At 40.9% G+C, this 12,195-nt stretch overlaps 1 protein-coding gene across 6 annotated transcripts in view; it reads left to right on the plus strand.

Annotated features, from left to right (window-relative positions):
• Window positions 1-12,195, plus strand: part of CHST10 (carbohydrate sulfotransferase 10) — a 30,827-nt gene that overhangs the window by 13,499 nt on the left and 5,133 nt on the right. For 3 of the 6 annotated variants that reach the window (XM_039513609.1, XM_039513633.1, XM_039513616.1), the window contains exons 2-3: window positions 4,815-4,952; window positions 9,583-9,680. In XM_039513609.1, coding sequence (XP_039369543.1) covers window positions 4,853-4,952; window positions 9,583-9,680 — 198 coding nt within the window. In that variant the 5' untranslated portion in view covers window positions 4,815-4,852. Of the gene's footprint in view, window positions 1-4,811; window positions 4,953-6,534; window positions 6,810-9,582; window positions 9,681-12,195 lie in introns of those variants that run through there. The other 3 variants (XM_039513640.1, XM_039513623.1, XM_039513639.1) reach the window with 2 other exon arrangements.

Raw genomic sequence — 12,195 nt, forward strand, 5'->3', positions numbered from 1 at the left:
AGGCTGTTCTCAGTGGTAGCAGATGACAGAACAAGGAATAATGGTCTCAAGTTGCAGTGGGGGAGGTCTAGGTTGGATTTTAGGAAAAACTATTTCACAAGAGGGTGGTGAAGCACTGGAATGGGTTACCTAGGGAGGTGGTGGAATCTCCATCCGTAGAGGTTTTTTAGGCTCTGCCTGACAAAGCCCTGAGCTGGGATGATTTAATTGGTGTTGGTCCTGCTTTGAGCAGGGGGTTGGACTAGATGACATCCTGAGCTCTCTTCCAACCCTAATCTTCTATTATTCTATATTCATAAACCAATAGGCCACAAAAAGAGGCAGGATGGAGTATGGCATGTGCACCCATTCTCTGGAAAAAAGGCAACTACTTTTGGGAAGACAGTTACTCTTCACACTGGGTAATTGAACAGCCCAGAGCAAAATACTCCAGTGGAATAAAAACACCACCATAGGCCTCAATTCTGCAATTTACACTTTAATGTGGATAAATGTAAAGTAATGCACGTTGGAAAAAATAACCCCAACTATACATACAATATGATGGGGGCTAATTTAGCTACAACAAGTCAGGAAAAAGATCTTGGAGTCATCGTGGACAGTTCTCTGAAGATGTCCACGCAGTGTGCAGAGGCGGTCAAAAAAGCAAACAGGATGTTAGGAATCATTAAGAAGGGGATAGAGAATAAGACTGAGAATATATTATTGCCCTTATATAAATCCATGGTACGCCCACATCTCGAATACTGTGTACAGATGTGGTCTCCTCACCTCAAAAAAGATATACTAGCACTAGAAAAGGTTCAGAAAAGGGCAACTAAAATGATTAGGGGTTTGGAGAGGGTCCCATATGAGGAAAGATTAAAGAGGCTAGGACTCTTCAGCTTGGAAAAGAGGAGACTAAGGGGGGATATGATAGAGGTATATAAAATCATGAGTGATGTTGAGAAAGTGGATAAGGAAAAGTTATTTACTTATTCCCATAATACAAGAACTAGGGGTCACCAAATGAAATTAATAGGCAGCAGGTTTAAAACAAACAAAAGGAAGTTCTTCTTCACGCAGCGCACAGTCAACTTGTGGAACTCCTTACCTGAGGAGGTTGTGAAGGCTAGGACTATAACAGCGTTTAAAAGAGAACTGGATAAATTCATGGTGGTGAAGTCCATAAATGGCTATTAGCCAGGATGGGTAAAGAATGGTGTCCCTAGCCTCTGTTTGTCAGAGGATGGAGATGGATGGCAGGAGAGAGATCGCTTGATCATTGCCTGTTAGGTTCACTCCCTCTGGGGCACCTGGCATTGGCCACTGTCGGTAGACAGATACTGGGCTAGATGGACCTTTGGTCTGACCCGGTACGGCCGTTCCTATGTTCTTATGTTCTTTGTGTTTTCCTATCTTGGGGTGGAATCATTCTTCCACCCTTAGACCAGGATCTGGCTATGGTTTCCTGTATATACCAACTGCTACTATCCTGCAGATCTGAGTACACTGAAACTGTCTGCTCCTCTCTGATAGCCTAACACATCATCTTAGAAATTCAATACATAAATCACATTTGGGGATAGAGGTTAATAATCCTTACTGAGCACCCACATATTCATCATAAGAACAAAACTTGTCTTCCTAGCAGATATATTATGAATATTAAAGAACGAATTCTGCCTCCCTCATTTGTGTTCAGTAGACCTTAGTCGGAGTAATCCTGTTATTTTCTGCAGAGCTACTCAAGGAATGAGGTACCATTAAACATGGTGAAGGGCCTCCTGGCTCATATTTTGTATCTCTATCTGATCAGTAAGAGTCTAATAAACTTTTCAAGTGCTGGTGGAAGTTCTAGGATGTCTGTAAACAAGAGTAAAAGTTTTGACTCAATTGCTAGAAGATGATGATGTCATGGGTGTTGTGATAAACTGGAAAAGGTCACCTCTGAGACTTGAGACTCTAGCACGAATCTTAGGGAAAGGGCTGTAACAATGTTGTGCTAGGATGAAACCTATTTTTGAACTATTGCTGATTTGAGTCTGGAAAGAAATCAGTGGGAACTTGCTCTCAAATTCCGATCATAGTACTTGCCCTTTGTGGCCTCCAGTTTTCGATAATGGAGTAAAGCCTGATTCAGAAATGTTGTGCTTAGAAGATGGGAATTGACCTAGAAATGGGATACAAGATATTTGTTCTCCTGTGAGGGTAGCAGAGATGAATCTTCTACAGAGTCTATAAAATTCCAAAGGATAGTTGACTTGAATGTGACTGAGCATGGTTTTTAAGAAGAAAACTCTTAAAGTATGATAATAAAGGAAACTGTCTCTTTCAACAGCCAAACTAAAAATGATACATTTGAGAACTGAAAACTTCTGTAAGATTGTCATTGAGCAGTTTGTGCCAGGGCTCTGGAATCCACATGCCCTAAATTCCACACAAGCAGATCCTGGTGTCCACACACAGATCATCATACTGCAAGGTTGGGCCCTAACTCAGCAAACCAACAAAAATGACATTGCCCAATTTTTTTAAAGAGAACTTTATGTTGTGTAGGATAGTTTTTAATTTGATCTCTTTCATTACTGCAAAAAATAGTATTAATGTTTCAATATCCACTATGGTTATGAATGTGTCTGTTCCTAGTGAATATTTAAAACAACAGAGAAACTGTCTTTTTAATATATCAAATAATGGTAGATTAGATTTTCTTATGCATCCTCCAAAAGCAGCTCTGAACACCGGTTCCAAAAGTTAAAAGATTGTTGGATTTTTATTTGTAATTGGAAATACAATATTTCTTCCTTTTCCCCACATCCATTTCACCTACTTATGTTCCAGAATTCCCAAATCTATATTCTTCTACTTGCACGTGTTCCAAAGAATGGCACTCAATGTCGTTGTCACTATTACTGACAGGAGCAAAGCCTTCTTGGATGGGCCTTGCTTGAACCAATCAGGCAAACATTGGCTAGAAAAGCAATCAACACTGGGGATGTTAGAGATGGTGCAGGTCAGCAGGTGGAAGGAAAGGGACACAGCTGAACAATATGAAATACATTTACTTTTGTCATTTAAGCTTTGCAGGAATGAGAAAAGTAGGGGTTGAGAAGGGCATCGATCGGTAATTGATTATCAATCTTGCAAATGGAATCCCAGAAAAAATACTTTAAAGATGCTTTGTTTCTACTGTATACTTGATAAATGAACTGTTCAATAGGACATGCTTTTTTTTTTTAATTCTGTTTTAAGTATATAAATAATTTGGTCTTACGATCTAAGCAAAGACCAGGGAATCAGGATAACTAGTCTATCTTCAACTCTGTCACTCTCCACAACATCTTTGGCAACTCGCTTAACAGGGTACAAAATCCCAAGGATAAGAATTTGAAATTCCCATTCCAGTGAATGGAAGTTACATGTGATTACCCTCTGATGGAATTTGGTCGGGTCTTGGTTTCCCCGGTGATTGAAGGGGTGGGGGAGCTAATAATTTAGCTAAGCCTCACCACATCGTTTTGATATTTGTATGTTAGAGCCTCGTTTTGTTAAGAGCTATCAAAGTTTCATTGTCATTTATCTTCATGGAGAAGAGTTCTCTTAGAGGTGAAGTGCAAATACCTGAGTTCAGGCCCTTGGGTGTCTTGTGTTTATCCAGCAACAGTTGAGGCAGTACTGATATTGAAAGCAGGGTTAGAAATACAGCTTCTGCTTCTTTCTTGCAATGAAACATCAACACTTGAGGTGTCTCAGGTCTTGGCAGGTAAATGGAGATTGAACTAGAATTTTAAAAAGTTGTATAGACTTAACCTTTATGGGTGGGATTTGCAAAAGCACTCAACATTGGCCTAGCTGCTCCCATGGAAGTCAATGGGAGTTTTACCAACCAGAGTTAGGCCAGTGCTGAGTCCATTTGAAAATCCCACCCTACAAATGCATACATTTTGAAAATGTGTATTCAGTTAATGTATGGGATCCTAAATCATTTTTGGTTTTTATTTTTAAAAGCATTGTATTCTACCTTTCAGAGAATTTTTTTGCTAAGATGTCAGCTGCTGATCAAAACTAAACAAAACCAACATGCAACCTTCCTACCCCAGCAGATCTGCAAACTGCATGCATTAGTAGCCTACTACTGTTACTCCATCCTCTCTCCCATCCCTGTTTGGTTCACCGCCTGTTGTACTTTGCCTTTAAACCAAGAACTTGATCCCACAATCTCTCCAGGTGAAACTTTGCACCTTCCTGGAGCCCTGTTGACTTTGAAGGACTCTGTAAGAGAAAAAGGGCTTGCCATGTGGATCCGATTGCAGGATGGGGGCCCAAAATAGTAATGTCTTTGGGGAAGGGATATTCTTTTACTACCCTTTCATACAGGACCCTAGCATGATGGCAGCCTTGGCCAGGCTAGAGCCTCTAGCAGCTACTATGACACTAGTAATAAAATTATATCATAACTGTAGAAATATTAAGTACACCTGTACCCCGATATAACGCGACCCGATATAACACAAATTCAGATATAACGCGGTAAAGCAGCGCTCCGGGGAGGTGGAGCTGCACGCTTCGGCAGATCAAAGTGAGTTCGATATAATGCGGTTTCACCTATAACACAATAAGATTTTTTGGCTCCCAAGGACAGCATTATATCGGGGTAGAGGTGTATATTAAAGGCTATATTGTTATAAAGTTTAATCCGCTAGGTGTATTTGACTTCAGGCAGAAATATAATATGTATATTTTAATGTCTGCTATACAAAGTACTGGTTTTATAAAATAGAAACAAATATATTTCGTATGTGGTAATTTTTTTATTTTTATTTTTTAAGCAGGAAAATACAAAAGTTTTATATGGCTCACGTCTGACAACATGCACCATCAGTGGCTGCTGTTAGCTGCATGCTTTTGGGTGATATTCATGTTCATGGTTGCTAGCAAGTTCATCACACTGACTTTTAAAGACCCAGATGGTAAGTTCACCTTTAATTAAATTTGATATAATACAGAATATTGAACAATGTTCTGTCCAAAAGTGGCAGTGTAATCATTGTGCCCAACGCAGATCCCAACACATTGTTATCTCTTTGTTTATTTTAGAGGATTAGAGATTGGAGCAATGCATTTATACATTGCTAGCAAGTGACAATGCTAATGCTTCTACAGTTTACATTCTTGTTTATAAAAACCTGAAAAATAACATTGCTACCAGATTCCTACATTTAGGAACAGAGAGGATTACATTTTGAGAGTCTGCCTTTTAATAAACAGGTTCCTGAACCAATTCAATTTCAACATCTTAGTCAGTAAACAAATGGTGTGTGTTTGAAGCAATGCAGCAATCCCCTGAATTGTTTTGTTCCTTATTAGAGAGAAGGGAAATTTCACAGTAACTAAATAGTAACTATATAGTCTTTATTTTCTGCACCATTTTAAATATTTGCTATCTTACAGCATTCAAGAGACATGGTGTAAAGTTTGATTAGCAGTGCACGTACCCTAACCTCTCCTGCCTTGCTCCTTACTTTCAGTTTTATCCTCTGCTGTTTGATTGACAAATAGCTTATAGGCTTTTGCTTAGCCTAAGTAGCCCAGATGGTATTAGACTGATAAGGAGTTTAAAGGTACTTGATGACACTACACACAGCATGCCGCATTCTCTGTATACTGATGTGTTGCTGTTAACAAGCAGACCTGCAGGGAGTGTATGATGAAAGCACTGACATGACATGCAGATAGTGTTTTTGAGTGTGTGTGTGTGATGTTAGAAGATACTCTATTCTTGTATCTTTTTAAGACACTTAAAGAATTGCTATTGGAACAGAAGACAATGCAATTCCTTAGGCTCCAATCCTGCAAAGCCTGAAGCACATAGTTAACTTTACACACTGCGAATAGCCTTATTGATTTTATTGGGAGTATTCACATAGAATACGTACATAACTGTGCAGAATCAGAGCCTTATTTATTGTGCTAAGTAACTGCCATCCAGTGATATTGTGTAGAATGCAGACAGCTGTAAGAACAGTGTTTGTTAGCTAAAGATTTCTGGAAACGGATCATGAACATTAGTTTTGTGTATGACTTACCAAAATGATGGTGGGGGAAAGAGGGAGAGTAATTTTGGCCCTGACCTGTTTTGGTCAGGAAATATTTAATAGTGATAGTTTTTCTATCTAATTACTGATTACTTATAAAAAATATTCTGACCCTCCTAAGTGACAAGCTGTCAACCCTTGCTAGACAATTTAAAGGTAGAAAATACTATTTATTTGAGTTAACTCAACCAGTTTTCATAAGGTGTATGTTTTGTCCGAGTTGCTTTCGATGGATAGCTTTGTAGGTCTTTATTTGCTTCTGTGATTCAGTAGGCAACTCTCTGGCTTATTTTTAATGTGTTTGGAACTTGGGCCCGGGTCCCGCAATGGCCTGTGCTTGAGCAGACTGCTTCAGCGGTGCAGTTTGGCTCAGAAGTCTGCCTACAGAAGCTCATTGCAGGATTGGTGCCTTAGAGCTGAACTGATTCTTTGGGGTCTACTCTGGTCTCCAGTGAGACATGATTCGCTTTGCCTTCTGTTTGATTTTTCTATCTTATCTGCGTGTATCCTCAAAAATAAATAACTGACTTCCTTCCCCTTGTCTTTATAGAAGTGGTAGTTTTCATTTTGTTTAATCTCCTCCTGTTGTGATATACAAGCTTTTAGCAAGCATTGGTTTATCCTCCTCCACCTCAGTCTGCTTAAGTTACATAACTTTTTTTCACTACCACTACTTAATTTTCCTATTACGACTCCAGAACTAATTTGAAGAAGAATGAACCTGCTTGACAGGTAAGATGGCTTAGCTTGCAAGTTGAGACACTTCTGTTCTAGTTTCAGCAATAATAAATTCTCACTGAGATTCATAATTGTCCTTAATTTGCAGGTGACTTGCTCTTTCAAGTATTTTTATACATCTATAAAAATGTGAGAGTTACGTAATGAAGTGCCATATACTGTCTTGATGAATTATTTTTGTAGGAGACATCTTAAGCCAGTGTTTCTCAAACTGGGGTCACCGCTGCTGGAAGCAGCAGCCAGTAAGTCTCTCGGCCCATGCCGCTTCCAGCAGCTCCCATTGGCCCAGGCAGCAAACTGCGGCCAGTGGGAGCTGCGATCGACCAGACCTGCGGACGGGGCAGGTAAACAAACCGGCCTGGCCTGCCAGGGGCTTTCCCTACACAAGCGGCAACCCCAGTTTGAGAAACACTGTCTTCAGCCCTAGGGCAGAGGGTTGGGAATCTTTGTTTGTTTGAAAGTTACAATAGAATATTATTTTTGAGGGAAGGCTTTACATGTGTGGGTGTGGATGTGTGTCCCACAATATCTTTGCAACTGTTATTTATTTATCATTTGTACTGTGGGTCGTGTCTAGGAGCTCTAGTCATGGACCAGGACACGATAGCACTACAAAAATAGAACGAAAAGACTGTAAGCCAGGGACGGGAAAACTTTTTGGCCTGAGGGCTGCATCCGGTTTCCAAAATTGTGCCTCCCCAAACAGCCAGGCATGGCCCGGCCCCACCCCCTATCCAACCCCTCCTGCTTCTCACCCCCTCCCTGACGGCCCCCTCCCCCAGGACTGGGGGGGGGAATAGGAGGGAGGGGTTTGGGGGCTAGCCTCCTAGGCCAGGAGCTCAGGGGCCAGGCAGGAGGGTCCTGTGGGCCGTAGTTTGCCCACCTCTGCTGTAAGCTCTTTGGAGCAGGGGTTACTGCAGAATAAGATAAGAGACCAGGTGAAGACAGCCAACAGATGAGGAACACAAGGGAACAGTCTTCCTTTTTTTCCCATTTATCTTCCTGCTCACTTCCCCTTCTCTCTCCCTACTGTGCTACTTTGTTCTATGTACGAACAGAGTTGAATTGACAGGAAATTGAAGGGTTTCCCTAAATTTCATTTTGCTGCTGCCATGAAGGGAAATGGCAAAATCTGATTACTTCCTCTTTACTTCAATTTCAGATTGCTGCTTTGCTCCCTGTGCAAACAGTAAAGTTAAAGTGAAAAGATCTTGTAAATTTCACTTTGCACTACAGGCACGTGAATGGAGCAACAAGTGCTGGAGGGTGCCTATCTTTGTACTAGGACAAATGGAGACAAGTGATTGTCTTCACAGAAGAAAAAAAATATAGAGTGCTAAACTGGGGGAAAACTAGTATGACCCAACCCCTTACAATTAATACTCATAGTGAGGATTATCCTCAAAAATATTTTACTCAGTTGACAAGGGACTTGTTTATTTTAATTTATTTTGTTTAGCAATTGTTCTTTGAATCAATTATTTGTTTTCCATATTTTATGAGTATGGCATTTTTTTCCTTCTGCCCTGGACCAGATATTCCTCTGAGTGCACAGGGTCTAGGAGAAGGTGAGTCCACAGGGTCTAGGGGAAGGTAAATGCAAATTCACCACCCTTTGTTATGCAAAAGCTTTTTGAAGGTACACCCTGAGGAGTGGGCCATTGTGAGCTGATCACCTTTTACATAAGGCCAAGATCAAAGTCTCAAGCTGTATAAAGGAAAGACTGAAATATTCATGGTGGTTCTGAGTCTGAATCTGAGACTGTCATGAACTTGTTGCCATGGGGAAAAAACAGTTCTGAGTTCTGAAGGATTGACACCTACCAGATCCCTTGTTGAAATTAGGGTGACCTCTGATAAGATTTTTAGTGTGTGTTTTTTTTATTGTTTTTAATATTTTTCTTTGTAATGCTTTCACCTAAAAAATAATATGTGCCTGCTTAAAAAGAGTTGTGGTGTTAACTTATAACTACAGATAATACATGGGTTCTAGCCTTTGGAGAGAAAGCAAAGTGCAGATACTGGCCTTTTGAACAGTCTAGCTTGCTGGGAATATCATGGTGTAAGCAGGGAATTGTGCAGCCTGGAAAAACCGGGGTTAGGAAAGAGAGATAAGTGGATGTCGGCCCAAGAGAGGTGACGGCTGAGGAGATGGGAGTTTGGAGTGGGTGCCTTTATGAACCACAAGGAGGAATACAGGCGCGGTTGCCCTGAACGGTCACATTTACAACACAACAAACCTGCATACTAAGATGCGCAAACACTGATGGATTAATTTTCTTTTTGGCTACACTTAGCTGAGTTTACTGAAAGTAAAAATCTCCTGCTGTCAAACCCATATAGCTATAATCATTTGTCCACTGAATATAATTTAAATATCATACATTAGTGTCTCGAACAATATGTGAAATGACTAGATGAATCTTTTTTACAGCGTTGGATTTATGAATTCACGTGTTTCTCTGTTCTTCCTTATGCAATGTTAATAAAAGCCTAATAAAGACATAGGGCAATATTAATCCCTGGTGTAATTCTACTGAAATTATACTAAGGGTGAATTTGGCCCTTAGCAACCAAAATCCCAGAAGAGGACATCCTCTAAAATATTAGTGAGCCATATTGTGCCATGTTTGTTTCAATAACCTCCCATTTTAAAGCAAGCCCTAAAATGTGTGTGTTGATTCAATAATTGATACCAGTAGTTGGCTGTAATGCAGAAATAATTGTACATTTTTCTATAATTCTCTTCTCTCTCATTCTTATCTAGTATATGGTGTCAAGCAAGAGCCATTAATGCTGACGGCTATGACAAAAGTTGAAAAGATACAAGTGCCAGAGGAGAAATGTTTGCCTGAAGAAATTCAGGTGCCTGCTTTTGAGATAATTGTTAAGTTTGCTGAAAAATGTGTGAAAATACAGAGTTAATGAAAGAAAGCTCTTGTTTTAGGGCATCAGGAATTGCTGGACAAGAAATATGTACCTGGCCCTTTTATTTAGAATAAAGTTAGGTGAACTTCATACAGTTCTTTTTGGAGTTATCATGGGGTTCGCTCACTGCTGGGGCGCCTCCTTGTGGCTGCACCTGGGGATTAGCTTTGAACTGGTCTGACATACCCTTCTTTGGTTGCTTGCCCCTGATTTCTCTCTCTTTCTCTCTCTCCACTCAAGTTACTCCCTCTTTGTGACTTGGCCTATGGTCTCTCTCTGGAGTCAGGATGCTCCCTCTTCATGTCTCAGCCCTCCGGCCAGTCACTATTTAGTTCTCCCCTTCCGCAGTATCAAAATCCCACTGGACAAGCTGTTTCATGCAGTCTTCTGATTCACTGCCAAGTCTGTGTCACTTTCCCAGTAGCCAGTAGGGCAACCCAGGCCCAACCACTACTCCAGGTTCCAGCCCAGGGACCCTGTGCCCAGCAACCATGCTCTGCTCAAGCTCTGACCCTGTTTCTGTTTCTGTAGGCTCTTTACCCTCTAGACAGTGACTGCAGTGCTTCTCTCTAAACAGCCCCCTCTTACCACCAGCTTCCTCTTTTTATAAGCCTATCCAGCTCCTCCCCCAGTTGGGCATCATCAGCCATTAGCCTTATCAGTGCCTGGCTTTCCTCCAGATGCAGCCTGTAAGGTTAATTGGCCTATTCTATGTGTTCGGGCCTCTTGTGGGATAGACACCTCATCGCAGGGATCACAAAACTGGTTTGTAGCTATAAACCTCTTCCCCCAAATAGTGTAAGTCCCTTATTTTCTAATAGTGAGTCAACTGAAAAACTGCCTTTCTATCTAAAGGGAAATGTGTGCTGTGTTTTCAGGAGAGAATAGCATCCGTGCTGCTCACAAAGCTAGCAAAAGTGGTTGCCCTATTTGTGACAGATATGTACCACCCTAAATTCTGGGCAGCTTCTATTGCAGTCAGTTGGGTTGCACAGTTCTTGACAGCAAAATTTGGCCCACTGTATTTAATTTTGCAATTAGAGTGTCTCTCCCCACCGCTCGCCCTTCCACTTTTGGTTCCTTTAGTCCTCTGTGCAGTCTCTCTGTTTTTGTCTTTTGCTCTGCCTGCTCCATTCCACTTTTCCCCCGCACTCCCCTTCTGCTTGTATTGTGTACTCTCTGCTCCACATCTCAAGGTTTCACCTAAGCAGAACATGAACCCAATAGACTTCATTACATGAACTTTCTAGCATGCAATTTTGAGTGATTGGAAATTAGGCAAAACAAGTCTGCTACTCTCTAATTTACAGAGACATGCCAGTAACCCCATGTCATGGAATAAAGAATTGATGAGGGAGGCTGTTCTGGTGATGTTCTGAGGGAAGCATATTTTTCCCACTGTCTCAAGTCATTTTATGGCCGATTTTTTTGCATGTAGAGGTTGAAATTGAAGTCATTACCAGAATGCTCAAACCAAGAAAGCCCTGGGTTTTGGATAGTATTTTGATGTAAGGCTGGCAATATTGTAAGTGTATAAAATCTGCCCTTGCATATCTGGGAAAGAATAATGAAGTGTCTGGGTCCAATACTATCTCCCCCATGACTTTATGACAGCTTGAAGTGCTGAGCAGTGCTGTTAATCCAGAATACACGCAAAGGGGATGTTTTACAGTCAGACAAGCAATCTGCTAGGTTTTTCAGATTTCATTATGGCCAAGAGAGATTGGAGAGGAGTAGCAGCAGAAAGCAAGATCCTGTTTTCCCATGGAGAATTGGGGTGGAAAACAAAAAGGCTTTTAATTAGCCTCCTTACGTATGTTTCACAGTCACTTTGCTTGAAGCTTTTGACACTTTGAATGCTAACATGGATGACAGTGCTTGGGTTTCCAAGCTCCCTTAATCAAATCCTTCTGAATTTTACCTGTGTAGCTGTGAGCTCAAAGTGAATAATGGACTTATTCAAGAAAATAAAATGAGGAGGGTCTCTTCCTTCACAATATGTTTCTAACATTTGTACTGAGGTCGGCAGTGACACTAAGAAATCTGTAAGGATAATATGGATAGAATGCAGCTGGAACCAATAACATGGGGGATTATGGGCTGTCGGTAGCCACATCATAGTTAAGGTTGTAAATGAATTTTCCTTATAAATCAGATTTTGGCCCATCCCTCTTCTAAAATCCAAAAGCTGGTAGTCAGGCCTGGGGCAAAGGTAAATTTTTCTCCTGCATTTGAAGTTAATGGTGCCTGATAGCCTAGAAATGGAGGTGTTCAGCAGAGTCAACAGAGCTTTCCAACTTTTTACTATTTTGCACCAAGAGACAATATGAAAAGGGAGGAAAAACGAGAGGAAAATTTGAGTGAAAATGTGTGGTTTTCTTCAGTGTCCAACCACCCTATATAAAATTTAGTTCATTGGACTCATCTAGTTGAGATCTAGTGCACAGGACCA

Source organism: Mauremys reevesii, linkage group 1, assembly GCF_016161935.1.
Source record: "Mauremys reevesii isolate NIE-2019 linkage group 1, ASM1616193v1, whole genome shotgun sequence".
Lineage (NCBI taxonomy): Eukaryota > Metazoa > Chordata > Testudines > Geoemydidae > Mauremys > Mauremys reevesii.